Genomic DNA, 14,509 nt, shown 5'->3' on the forward strand with positions numbered 1-14,509 from the left:
GCTTGGGAAGGATCCTGTTGTCCTTTCCCGTCTGCTTAAGTCCTGTCACCTTCCCCCTTTAATCTCCGATTACTAGGAGAGAGTTCAGACTGACCTTTAGAATGACGGATTTCAAGAGACTCAGTTCCCTAAAAGGTGCTGATATGGTACCATCTGAACTTGACTGCAATGGCACTGCAGTAAGGTTAAGAAATCACCCAAGGCCACACCACTGATAAGTGGGAGACTTGGCATTTGAATTCAGACAGTCTGGTGTCAGATCCTGGAGCTTAGCCAGTGAAATAGAAGTGCCATCAACTCACAACGGCCCTTTCTCTCCCTAGTCTCAACCACGCAGTCTCAATCGGGTCCATACCATCTTCAGAGTATATGCAGAGGGCCTCAGAGGGGCTGCTGAGCAATGTTCTTACTAGGAACAGAGAGCCTGTTCCTCTGTGTTGGAGAGACCTGGCTGGGGGCCAGCATCCTTTCACACAGAGGAGCTCAAGAGGCAGATAAATTTGCTGTGTCCTTGGTCATTCTCCGAACATGATGAATCCAGGGGCATTTCCAGAGCCAAGGTAGGATGTGATGGAAACACCTGTGTCTTCCAGACCTCACTTATCTCAGTGTCCCAGGGGCCTAGCATAAAAACAGGCCATAATTCATGGAGAAGAGACTGTGACATAGTAACATCATAATGGCTACAGTTTAGTTAACTGCCCCTCTCATGCTCTCTCCCAGGAAAGAGTGGGACCCCTTGTGATGGATCTTATGAGAGTGAGGGTGGGGAGAAGAGATTCAGAGTGCATTCCAAAGGTGAGTACAATTGCAAAGCTGAGTCAGAAAGGGAATGCATAGTAACTGGCCTCTAGTTTGAAGAATGAGAGAACCTCAGGTTTTGGAAAGATGTTAAAGGTTATCTCTGCCAGTTATTTTCCAGTGCCTGATCCCCCTAAAACAGCTCTGACAAGGAAATGCCCAGCCCTCTGTTTGGATACCTCCACTGATGGGGACCTTCCAACCAAACAAAAATCCATTCCAGCTCGGTACGGTTCTCTTAGAAAATTGGACTTTTTGTTGAGTGGAAATCTATCTTCCTGTAGCTTCCACCAAATCAGGTCTAACTCTATCTGTGGGAGGCTAGAGGACAAGCCAGATTCCTCCTCCACACAACAGCCCTAGAGAGATTTGAAGCCTAAATGACTGTGTCTTCCCTGAGTTTTTCCTCTCCAGGCTAAATACTCACAGGTGCTTTAATTTTGTCTCTTCTCACATGGTTTCCAGGCCCTTTGTCAGATTTGTGTCCACTGACTGCTTCCCGCTTTTCTTAGAGCTCTCCAAGTATGGAGTTAGAGCACAAGCTCACGTCAGACCAGAACCATCCCTTCCCTCCTATGAGAACTTATAGGATCAGAAATTAGTACTCCAAGTTCCAAGGGGTTCCAGGGATTTGGGGTTAATTTATTTTTGGTCAGAAGGGGACAGGAAAAAAAAGAATGAGTTAGATTTCTGTGGTTAGGAAGAGATGATAATAGATAATATTTTTTGAATGCTTATTATATGCCAGACACTGTGCTTAACACTTAATATGAATTCTCTCATTTAATCCACTCAACAACCCTTACAGGTGGTTCTGTTATGATGCCCATTTCACAGCTGAAGAAACTGAGGCTTAGAGAAGCTCAGGGTTTTCCGAGGCTATGTAGTGTATGTCAAGACTCAGGCCAGATATTAACAGGGAGCAATGGGTGAAGATTTGGCTTCAACAAAGAGCTGCATCTGGCCAGTGATTATGCTTCAGAAAAGCCAGGTATGACAGTGAAAACTGGTTAGGGGTGAGAATAGGACTTCTAAGACCCCAGAGATCAAGGAGCAGAAAGCCATGCCATGGTGGCACAGAAGGATATGATGTACAAGGCAGTAATAACAGTAACCGCTACCATTTGTTACATGTGTCTAAGTCAGGCATTTTGCATACATAATCTCCTTTAATCCTCACAACAGCCCTAACTGGGAATTACTACCACTATGATCGCTATGTTACAGATAAGGAAATTGAGGCTTATTGAGGTTAGATGACTCACTGAAGGCTACACAGCTGGTAAATAGCAGTGGCAGGATTAAAATTCAGATGGCTGGGGCTTCCCTGGTGGCGCAGTGGTTGGGAGTCCGCCTGCCGATGCAGCGGACACGGGTTCGTAACCTGGTCCGGGAGGATCCCGCGTGCCGTGGAGCGGCTGGGCCCGTGAGCCATGGCCACTGAGCCTGCGCGTCTGGAGCCTGTGCTCCGCAGCGGGAGAGGCCACGGCAGTGAGAGGCCTGCGTACCACAAAAAAAAAAAAAAAAGAAGAAAGAAAAAAATTCAGATGGCTGACTCCATGCCGATGGCCCTATACCAAAGGGAAAGACTGTTGGCAAGAAATTTAAGGGAAGAAATTTTCTCTCCCAAGAGATGGGGGATCCCAGAACTTACGAGGGAACTCAGGGCTGCAGGCGATGCCTGGCAAGAGAGAACAGGAAACCTGGTTCTGGAAGAGACAATTTTGCCAGACACTTTAAATCAGCAGTGCCAAGCCTGAGGCTATCCTAAATTGGGATTTAGTCAGAAAGGCAGTCCTGAAGGCCAAGGAACCTCATTCAAATAAATATCTATGACCAGATATGCTATCTCAGAATCAGAAACCTGTGTTGAAAAGTCATCTGTTTCTGTGCTTCTGTAGTTCCCTGTTTTTTCATTTTTTAAACAATTAGGCTGACTCCAGGCCGATGGCCCTATACCAAAGGGAAAGACTGTTGGCAAGATACTTAAGGGAAGAAATTTTCTCTCCCAAGAGATGGGGGATCCCAGAACTTACGAGGGAACTCAGGGCTGCAGGCGATGCCTGGCAAGAGAGAACAGGAAACCTGGTTCTGGAAGAGACAATTTTGCCAGACACTTTAAATCAGCAGTGCCAAGCCTGAGGCTATCCTAAATTGGGATTTAGTCAGAAAGGCAGTCCTGAAGGCCAAGGAACCTCATTCAAATAAATATCTATGACCAGATATGCTATCTCAGAATCAGAAACCTGTGTTGAAAAGTCATCTGTTTCTGTGCTTCTGTAGTTCCCTGTTTTTTCATTTTTTAAACAATTTGCTTTCTCTCAGTTCAATGGTGATCAAACTTTAGTGTGCGTCAGAATCACCTGGAGGACTTGGTAAAACATAGATTACTGTACCCCCCTCCCACCCCCTGGAGATTCTGATTTAGTAAGTCTGGGGATGAAGCCTGAGAATTTGTACTACTAACAAGTTACCAGGTGCTGCTGATTCAGCTGGTCTGGGGATTACATTTGAGAACAAGGGCTTTGGTTTATTAGAAAAGCTATTTTTGAAAATTTCTAAACTGACTCGGCTGTGAAGAGGCAAAGGACTTGCCCATAGGCCAGAAGCAGCGGGAGTGGGTCAGGCAGCAGACTTAGTGCCCAGCTAGGTGAGTGCCTGCTGTATGGGCCGGGGAAGACAGAAGTCACAGCTAGAAGACACTAGCTGTTTACAGATGAGACTGAGGGAAACCAGAAGGCCCGGGAAGCTGGGCAGGGAGCCAGACTGGCCAAAGGAGACAGAGATCTGGCGAGAGCAGAAGTCAAATGGGGTAGCACTCTTGTCAAAAGCTGCAGGTTCTTGGCTGGGCTGCAGGGAAAGAACTAGGGGAGCGGGGAGGCAAGGGGCCAGGAGTGAGCTCCTGGGATGTGGCCTGGGACAGAATCTGGAGATTGCATTTCAGTTGTTGACTCACTGTCTCCAAAGCCTCTTTCTGCCTCCTTCGGGGGTTAAGCCCATCAGTCACAGAGTGCCCAGGAGTTACCCTCTGACAGTAGTGAGGTAAAGTCCTTGCAGCAAGAGAACTGGGGACAGTGCTAAATGCTGTTTCTTCTTCACTGGGTCATGCAGTGGCAGGCAGATGCAGGGCTGGGGAGCTCACAGCAGGGTGGTTTGACTTCTGATGTTCTCCAATCCCGAGGCTGCATTTCTCCCTCAAGGGAAACTGACTCAGCTGCAGTGCGCGTGCACTGCGGAGAATGGCCTGCGTGGCTGCAGCGGCAGGCTAGTTGCTGAGTGCCTGGCTGTTCTCATCTCTCCTCATGGAACTGGGGCAGCTTGGAGAGGAGGCTCCTTTCCCTTGATACCAAGAAAAGGAGCATCTCTCTGCAAGACTGCACGCCACTACTTTCAGATGCGGGAGGAAAACTGTGCACATAGGCCCTGGACCCTGGCCTTCAAAAACAACCCACCCGGCCTGAACTAGTTTTTCCTTTTGTTCCCTTCAACCCCTTTCTTGTACATGTCTGTCCAGTTTAAAAAGGATTTATTGAATGCATACTAGATGGCAGGCCCTGTGCTGGCGATACAGTTATGGGTAAAAGAAATTTCGACCCATAAGTAGAGTCGGGGAGATACATCTACAGAGATAATTACAGCCTTGTAGGATAAATGCTGTTTCTTAAACATAGAGACCATGCCCTCTCAGGACCTTTGTATTTGCTGTTTCTTCTGTCTAGAATGCTCTTCTCCAGATGTTTGTATAGTTATTCTCTCACTCTCAGGAGTGACCCGAGAGAGGCCTTCCCTGACTTTCCTACCGAACATGAAGCCCACACAATTCTCTGATTCCATTTATCCCATGTAATTTTCCCCTGTAAAACGTCTAAACTCCTTACATTAGAGATGTAATGTAAGGAGGCATTTTATATACATATAAGGCATTTTATATACATATATATATGTATATAAAATGCCTTGTCACTGCTGATTCTCAGTCTGTGGAATTGGTACCTAATACGTACTCAATATATTTTTCCCTTTTGTTCATTCACAATAAGTGATTGCCCAGTTGAACTTTTCTGAACCTCTGCAGTCATCGAAATGGAAGATGAGGCCTGTCCACTTGGGGAAGAACATTTTGAATCGTACCTTCCCAAGCTTTCTAGTCTCTATTGTCCCCTCAGTCCAGACTGAGCAGGTTCTAGCTTCCCACCAATAACTATAATTACTGAGCATTAACTATGTACTGGGCACTTCCAAAACGTTATTTTTTTTCTTTAATTTTTTATTTTTTGCGGTACGCGGGGCCTCTCACTGTTGCGGCCTCTCCCATTGCGGAGCACAGGCTCCGGACGCGCAGGCCCAAGCGGTCATGGGTTACGGGCCCAGCCGCTCCGCGGCACGTGGGATCTTCCCGGACCGGGGCGCGAACCCGTGTCCTCTGCATCGGCAGGCGGACCCTCAACCACTACGCCACCAGGGAAGCCCTCAATACGTTATTTAATCTTCATAATGCTCTGCGAAGTCAGAATTATTTATTTTACCAAAGATGAAACAGGCTCTGGGAGAGTAGTTGCTCAAAGTCACAGCGAGCAAGGTTCCCAGGGGGCTCTCTGGTAAAGGTCTACCAGACTCCACAGTCTACCCAAGTTTCTGTCACGTTCCTACAGGCTTTCCCCATGTTTCCACTACATCCCCCTCCCAGCCATTTCCTTCCCACTGGACCGCTGGGCCTGTCTTAGCCTGGCTGCTTCTCCAAGGGCTAGCGTAAGGAGGTGCTTCAGATGCTTGCAGGATGGAGAAGGGGCTGATCTATCTCCAGAGCCAGAGCTTTCCTTCCCCTGCCCTCCCCACGGACCCGGCTGCTGGATGCCCAGTGGTCCATTCCAAAGCCTGCAGCAATCGCGCGCGCTGGAGGAAAAACGATGGGGGAAGGAGGGCGAGGCTTCTTCAAACGGCCGGCGGGACCGAGGGGCGAGCACTCCTCTCTCTCTGCCGCTCCGTCGCTGCACCGGATAACCAGCACCCCCCTTCCACCCCTCCCCATCTCTTCTCGCAGCAGGGCGCGTGCGCAAGGCGCTCCTCGCCCCCTCCCTTCCGCGGGCCGCCCTTTCACCCTGGCAACGGCGGCGCGACTGCGGCGCGCGCGGGGCTGGGCGCGGACGGGGTGCGGCCGGGCGGCGCCGGTGAGGTCTGAGGCTGAGGCAGAGGCGGCGGTGGCTCAGCAGAGCAGCGGCCCCGGGTAGCCGTGTCGTTGTGTCCGACCTCCCTCCGTCTCCTCGCAAGGTTCTTCGACGCGGTTTGGGGTTTAGCGGACACAGCCCCTGGCCATGGACTCCCAGAAAGTAAGCGCGGGCGCTGGGCCGCCGAGGCTGGGCAGAGCTCCCCGGCCGGGTGGGCGGTGGGCGAGCGGGGCTGGCCAGGCCAGCCTGAGGCTGGGCTATGGCCGCGGAGGGCGAGGCCGCCAGGCCGCTTTGCTTTTTCCCAGGAGCAAAGCGGCGCCCGCCGGGCTGCGGGGACCGCGCCCCGTGACCCTGGATAGCTTCTGCCCTGTACTTGGTTCTGGGTCCTGGTCCCTGGCTCCTGAGGGGATAGCGGGAGCCGCCCCCAGTTTTTCATCATTTTTTGCAACGGTCTGGGCCCTCTTTGATTCTCGCAGCCTCCCGGTGAGCTAGTGAGAGTTTATCCATCCTTAGCAGAAGAGGAAGCCAAGGCACATGGGGGTCTACCGGCTGACGCCGAAGCTGGCCCCACTCCTCGACCCAGTCTTCTCCTATCTTGGCAAAATCTGTGCCTCTTTAGGTCGGGAACCAGATCTCCTTAGTACCGCCCCCCGCCCCAGCCTTGTCCACCGCCCCAGCCCTCCTCGGGACTAGTTCACTAGCACGTCTTGGTGTTTAGTGTTGGTTGAATTGAGAGAAAAGACTGACAGTTGTCAGAGCAGCGGTCCCACCCTCTGACCAGTTCAGTGTTGCTGGTCAGTTACCTTAATGGTTGTTTTGGCATGTTTTATACTTTCTGAACAAGTTAAAGAAAGGGTATACAGAACTAGCCGTTTCTATTAACCAATATATATATATATATATTTAGAGAACATAGCCAACGTTTGAATACAATTAGAAGTGTTATTAATATTTAGTTATAATCCCTATATAAAAATCAACCACGGTGCTCTCTTTGTTAGATTATAGTAATTGAAATATATTGCAGTATAATAAGAAGGAACACAGTGTTACTAATAATGTAGGAGGGAAAAACAAGGGCATGTCCAAGAGGCCATTCTTTTCTATTATTAGATAGAAAGTACTGGAAAAAACGTTAGAACATTGTTTTCTATAATTTTGCCTGGATTCACTTCCTTGAGCACTGGGGGCATGAGAGAATAGTGTAGTGATGTGTTTAGCGTTAACTATTCCAGTATTTAACAAAAGTCATATGATTTCATTGTATGTGTGCATCCTGAAACTCAGGTATATTCAATTTTTTAATTTTCATGACTATTAGTAAGACATTTTTTAAAAATTACATTTTGTGTGTTTTGAATTTGTAAAACATTTCAAAGCTTATTTAACTTTTTAAATAAAAGTCATGTGATATCTGAGTGGACATTAGTTCAGAACAAACGGAAGGGCAAAGACCTGGAGTCCAGAGACTTGGGTTCCATGCTGCTATATGTAGCTTTGTGATACGGAGCAAATCACTTAACTGTGATTAATCAATTTCCTCATTTATACAGTGGAAATGAGAATATTTTATAGTTACTGTAAAAAGCAGGTAATATAATTAAGTATGAATTATGTACTTTAAAGTACAGTGCTTTAAAGTTTACAAAGAATAAGTAGTAAAATACTCTGTGTGCTGTAAAATATAATTTTAAAAAGTATTTTAATGTGGATCATCTTATTTTGCCAGGGCATGCATTGTCTCTCATTTTAATGAGGACTCAAGAGTTGGAGTGAGTCCTGCAAGGTCATACCACTAGCCATACATAAGGCTAAGATCTGAACTTGGTTTCATTCCAAATGTTGTATTTGAGTACCTACACATACTGTGTACAGTTTTACCAGAGGTAGAGAAGAATTAGCTGTTCTTTCTTACTGGTACTAATGTATCTTAGATAAGTTAGAGAATCAACTTCTCAATATTAGAAAATATGTTGAATTTCATTGATAGTATTAAATAATATTTCTAATAAAAAACGCTTTGTTTTGTAGCTTAAAATAAGCATCATGTGTTGATGCTTATAACCAGTTCAGTGCTCTGAATTTGAGCATTCTTTTCTCATGAATTACTGCAGATTCAATTATATACCTCAACTAATAATGAACTGAGCTGGTTATGTATTTCTCTTGAAATAAAACAGTAGTAGTACACCCCTGGCATGATTTTTCTTTTCTATTATAGAATGTTACAACGAAAATAATAGCAGGGATGATACCTTAGTCAGCATAAGGAAACATAGTTACTGCAAGTGGCAGAGGGTGAGAGTGGCTTGAATATATATCCATTTGTAAGGTATTTGGGATTTGGGCTTTAAATTATTAAGAGGATGGCTTCAGAGTCGTCTCCAGTCCTTCTATTTATGAACTGAATGAGGTTGGGCAATTTGCAGTCTCCATTTCCTCATCTTTAAAGTCTCCTTACCTCAAAGGGTTATGAAGATCGTGTTAATTTTTAAAAATCACTTGGTGCCTAGCACACATAAGTACTATCCGTTAGCTATTAGTAATCTCATAATCTCAACTTCAAAGTAACTTTATCCCTTTGTTGATAATTTGTATTACTATTTTTCTAATCCAGTCTAACCATTTCTTACCTTTGTCCTTAAGTTTAAAGCATGTTTTCTGTGTTTATGTCTGTAATAAATGTTTCAAATGATGGTGCCAAAGAAGAGTTGTTAAATCCTAATTGAAAGAGGATTGGAAATTCTGACTCATGCAATCTGACAATAGAGGTTAAGTTAACTGGACAGTCTTACAGAAGCTTGATGGTGGCTAGTCAGCAAATGGATTAGCTTGACCAGCTGCTTTTTTGTCTGTGAAAATAACTTGGACTTGTGTTAGCAACAGATGCTCTGTTTGAGTAGAGGAAGAAAACATAATTACCTTGGGTATGTAAGGTGTACTGTTGGATACAGAAAACCACAGTATTATCTTCTAGAAATAAACAGAGGGATTTTGTTTATATCGAGTTTCTGGGACACTTGTGAACAGGATGTGTTATGGATAGGTGGCTTTATTTGATACTCAAACCTTTTGATTATGTCCTTAAGTGGTTTTAAGATAAAATCCCAAAGGTTTCTTTACCTGATAAAATGTGTATGTTCAAAGAAACCATTGAAACAAATAAGACATTTGCACCTTTCTAGAATCTTGGTGCTTAGAATTTGATAGTTACAGTTAAATTCTTGTGCAGGAGATCATTCATATTCATAGGGGTTGCTGTTTCTAGGAAGGGTTTGTGCTGTAGGAATAATAAAGGTGGAGAGGAAAGGCAAGGGATCCCAGAGGGAAGATGTCATCAAGAGCATACATTGTCAGTTGTTTGCTTTTCCTCCCTTTCCCCTGCATATTCTACTTTCTGCTTAGAGAGGAATAGTGACAGTCAGGCAAGGCTTGATGTGCAAGACTGAACAAACCTAGACTGAGGAGATTGAACTGAGTAGGGAGAATTTTAAAGCACAACACGACCTGCAACCAGTAGCATGTCTAGACTTGGCTTTCTCATCCCAGTTTCTTCCTCTGCCCTGGTATTTGCTGTCCTTTGCCTTCTTGTTGTACCCTGACAGTTCGGAGGCCTCCACCATATCCAGGTAACCAACCGTCTCTCATGTTCCAAAATTATGCCTTTTTCTCAGTCCTGAGGAAAGGAAAGAGGAATGAAATTTGAGTATTGTTCTGTATCCAGTATTGTATTAGACTGCTTTAAATTCTCACAACAGCTGTTATTCCTGTTGTAAAGATATGGAAGATGGGACTGAGAGAGGTTAAATAACTTGTTCAGAGTCACACAGCTAGCAAGTGGTAGTCTGGATTCATACCAGGTCTTTCTTCCCAGCTCAAGCTTCTTTCATTACCACCCTTCTTGCCTTGCTCCTTTGCCTTTAAATGGTGGCATGATTAATGTCACTAAAACTTAAGATATTAACTTAAGATATATCTTAAAATATAAAAAGATATATCTTTATCTTAAGATATATCTTAGATCTTAAGATAAAACTTAAGCTATAAACCCCTATAAAGTAGTTTTTTTGTTGTTGTTATTGAGAAACTAGTTTAGTCTAGTAAAAATCGTTGATAGAAAGTATAGAACATGATTTAGATAAAACTCTGGAATTTGGTCTCCCTTGCTGCTACAAATCATTTTTCTGTAGTACATGTATCTCCCTTCTCTCCAGCTCTCTTTCTTTTTTGAGGGAAGGTCTTTGCTTTCTAAAATAGAGGTGTGACCAGGAAAGTATAACTGGGGTTTTTATACACCCCAGCCAAGCACAACTGCAGTCATTCCCGTGGAGCGGATCAGAGTAATTTGGGATGTACAAAGTATAAGGTACCCTCTTCAAAGGACCATGCTGACATACTTGTATCACTGTGTTTAAATACAGACACCTTCATTTTTATTGAACTTGACAGTTTAAAAAGAAACTAGAAATATAGTGAAACAGACCTAACTTAAAAAAATGTTTTTAAGGACAATGGTTCTTTGCAGTGCCTGGCTGAATGTAAGCAGGATTATTCATGCAGCAAACACATATTGAATGCCATAGTGATCGATATTCCACTCCAATGTAGGGTGGACAATACTTTGAAGTTAGTGGATTTTTTCTACAGCTTTCTTTTTCTATGTTTTATATCCTCAGTTGGCACTTCTTCCCGGCCACAAGGTTCTGATTAATATGGTCTCAGTTATTGATATTTGCTGATGATAGCTAATTATATTTTGAACTAATTTATAATAGTGTTAGCACAGCCAGCCTGTGCACTTCTGTTGCATTATAAATATAAGTAGCACAAGTTTATTGTAGGAAATTAGGAAATATAGATAAATGAAAATAAAATAAAAATCACCCATAATCCTGCCACCCAGAGATAACTTCTTTTAACATTTGTATGTATTACATTCCAGTCTTTTTTAATGCATATAGAAACTTAAAAAAACTATGGTATCACACTATGTATAGTGATTTATAATTTGCTCTCACTTAATATGTAGGGATATCTTTTTCCATGTTAATATCATTCTACAACACTTTAATGATTTAGCAGAATTCTTTAATATGGATATATATTACGTGATTTTTTTTTTTTAATTTTTTTTTTGTGGCTGCGTTGGGTCTTTGTTGCTTCACGCACGCTTTCTCTAGTTGTGGTGAGTGGGGGCTACTCTTTGTTGCAGTGCGCGGGCTTCTCACTGCGGTGGCTTCTCTTGTTGCAGAGCACAGGCTCTAGGCACACGGGCTTCAGTAGTTGTGGCACGTGGGCCTTAGTAGTTGTGGCTCACAGGCTCTAGAGCGCAAGCTCAGTAGTTATGGCGCACAGGCTTAGTTGCTCCACAGCATGTGGGATCTTCCTGGACCAGGGGTCGAAGCTGTGTCCCCTGCATTGGCAGGAGGATTCTTAACCACTGTGCCACCAGGGAAGCCCTACTTGATTTTTAGTTAGTATCCTTTTGTCATACTTTTATGTTGGTCCTAACCTTTTAATATTATAAATAACAGTAAGATGAAATCTTTGTCGTCAAGTCTCGGCTTATACTCTTTAATTATTTACTTAGAATAAATTAGTAGAAATGGAATTACTGAGTCATTGTGTATATGCTTTTAAATATCTTTTGATTGCCAAGTCGCCCTTCAGAAAGGTTTTGTCAGTTTATACTGCTACTAGTGGTACCTGAGAGTACCCCCATCTCTACTTCCATTCCACCTCCCTTAATTAGATGATGAGTCCTCTGGTTTCTGTGGCTGAATGTGAGCCTCCTAGACTTCATTGGATGGAACAGACAGTTCAGAGGCTGCAAAAATGGATGAGCCTTCCTCAGCCTCTGATACACTGTATTTCCCCAAATCCTAGTTGGGAAAGAACCTCTTCTTCTGCTCTGATATCTACAACTGGGCTCAGGGTGAAAAGACAGTATTCCCTACCAGGTCTTTTATTAGATTTTTTTCCTGTGGATCACCTCAGTTGCATCTGTGTACAGTGGTAGTAATCCCAGCTGTTTCACTGTTACAGAGGGCATAGCTTTCTACCAGTTAACTATTTATGATTATCAGATTCCTGAATTCCTCAACAATATATAATTCTCCTTTTCTAGCTCGTTGCATCACTTTTGAGCACAATACTCTTGTTATGTGTTGCCATAACTATGGTCAGCTGGTAAGATTCTGGTTGTCTAACTTACCAGCTGGATAGAGCATTCTGGATTTCTACTCATTACCTGATTCAAAGGAGAGGTCTTTGGTGTGGAGTGATACAAGTGGCGTAATTCCTGGTGGCATTAGGATTTTTCACTGATCCCTTTTCTCTGGTTGCAGGAACCCTATGACTGTTTTGTACAGTCCTCTGCAGTGTATACAGCCTAGAGTGGTGTAAAAGTACAGCCTCCGGGGGCAGCTTCCTGGATTTGAATTGTGACTGCCATTTGACAGCTGTGTGGTCAAAGGAAGTTTCATAACTTCTTTAACCTCTCTTTCTTCAACCATAAAATACAAAGACGTATCGCTGTCTATTGTGATAATTAAAAAGATAGTCCATGTTAGAAGCTTAGTATAGTGCCTGGCACGTAGAAAGTGCTTAATGAATACTAACTGAAATGACTCTAGTAATAGTTTGGCCCCTTTAAATTGTAGATTGATTAGTGATATTTGCAGTGGTTCTAGATTCGTGTATCTCAACTGTCTGGAATACTAATGTAGAATTTGAATCAGAAATTTTCTCCTTGTCTGAGTAGACGCTGGTGGGAAACCCATATATCACAGTGTCTAATTATGGCCACTTGGTTATTGATGCCTTTGGATTCAGAGTAGCACATAAACACGGGTATAATGGTTTTTTGCCACTGGTTCTAAGAACAGGAAGTTTCTGCATCATAACTTCAGGCACTTATTGCACTGGATAGTTTCCAGTTAAGTAGCCCAGTTGGCAGAGTTTTTTGTTGAATGCAGAATTAAGACTCACATTTGAATTTGTCATATTCACATATACTAAGCTAAAGCCAGTAGAACCATGCCATTTCAGATGGTGGCCGTCATCATGTTCTCAGAGTTAATGATCATATGCCTGTGGTAAGAAGAGCTGTTACTGTTGCCCTTGTGTTTGGCAGGGCGGTACATGTTACAGCCTGTTGCTCATTCCTAGTTTTTTCCAGTCTTAAAGAAAATCTTAAGTCCTTTTGATGCTCTTAGATGTTCTGACGTTCTTTTCATGGGCCTCTGATCTTTGTTTTCAGGTCGTAGGGTGCTAATTGTTAAGAGCATAGACTCAGGAGTCAGACTATCTTAATTTGAATTCTGGTTCTGCCACATACTAACTCTGAGGTCCCGGGCAAGTTACTTAACCTCTTTATACCTCAGCTTCCAAATTGGAAAACGGAGATAACCAAGTATCCTACTTCATAGGATTCTTGAGAGGATTAAACAAATTAATGCATGTAAAGAGCTTAAGATAGTGCTTGGCCCTTAAGAGTATAAAAGTGTTAGTTATTATTATTTTGCTTAGAGTCAATTGATTGTGCTTTTACTTCTCATGATTTATAGGGACTATAAGCATAACTTTAAGCTATGCTTCTTTGAAGAGGGTACCTCATGCCTTGTACATCCCAGATTACTTTGAACCATTCCATAGGAGTGACTGCAGTTGTGCTTGGCTGGGGTGTGTCATTCCCGCCTCCCTCCCCTTTGTTAACATAGCAGTTACCTTAGACGAATTCCATAGTCAAGTAATTGAGAGGCTTAATTTTGATAGTGTAGGTTTTCTTGAGCTCCTGGTGACTGAGGTGCGTGACCAAAGGATAATGGCTGAGATTGCCTATGCATACTGTCTCTGGAGACATACATTCTATATATTTTACTGTGATCTAGCAGAATTCATATTTGTGAAAGCATATCTTCAGACCTATATCACCTAAAGCTTTTTAGTCATGGCCACCTGAAGTCTTGCAAAATCAGTTATATTATCTAGATAAACTTCAGATAATTTATATTGCCTTTATCCATCTATGTTTATCTGTCACTTTATCCATCAGTATTTGGAGGGTAATGGGAGACTTGAGATCTGAGATGGAGTCTGAGAGACCCTGGTAGGCATTCTTTCAGGTTGATAGAGTCCCAGTTCAAAGTTGTCTTTGCCCTTCTTCACCGTCAGGCTTTGATAATAAATGAAGCAAGTGTGCATGTGTGCGCGCGCGCATGTGTGTGTATACTTAGATATATAGAATGGGCTCATTCCAAAAAAAAGTTTTTGGAACTTGTTTTAACAAAAAATTGTGTATATGTTTTAGAACAGGAAGAATTGATAAATGTGAGGGTTCCCAGGTGGGAAGCAAAGCATATTAGAGAAACTCACAGCAGGCTACTGCAGCTGGAATACAGCAAGAGAGAAGTCTGGTGTGAGTTGAAACAGGTGAGGTAGGCAATGGGAAGGAAGATCATGCAGGGTCTTACAGATTATGTAATGTCATGTTTAAGGTCATGTTAACAGCTCATGTTAAAAGATTTTCAGTTTTATCCAAG

At 43.4% G+C, this 14,509-nt stretch overlaps 1 protein-coding gene across 2 annotated transcripts in view; it reads left to right on the forward strand.

The window, feature by feature from the left end:
- The first annotated feature begins 5,982 nt into the window (after positions 1–5,982).
- FSD1L (fibronectin type III and SPRY domain containing 1 like) overlaps positions 5,983–14,509 on the forward strand; it is a 65,280-nt gene continuing 56,753 nt past the window's right edge. For both annotated transcript variants that reach the window (XM_024753665.1, XM_024753666.1), the window contains exon 1: positions 5,983–6,128. In XM_024753665.1, the coding sequence (XP_024609433.1) occupies positions 6,114–6,128 (15 nt within the window). In that variant the 5' untranslated portion in view covers positions 5,983–6,113. The remainder of the gene's footprint in view (positions 6,129–14,509) is intronic.

This window comes from Neophocaena asiaeorientalis, unplaced genomic scaffold (genome assembly GCF_003031525.2).
Source record: "Neophocaena asiaeorientalis asiaeorientalis breed wild unplaced genomic scaffold, Neophocaena_asiaeorientalis_V1.1 scaffold342, whole genome shotgun sequence".
NCBI lineage: Eukaryota > Metazoa > Chordata > Mammalia > Artiodactyla > Phocoenidae > Neophocaena > Neophocaena asiaeorientalis.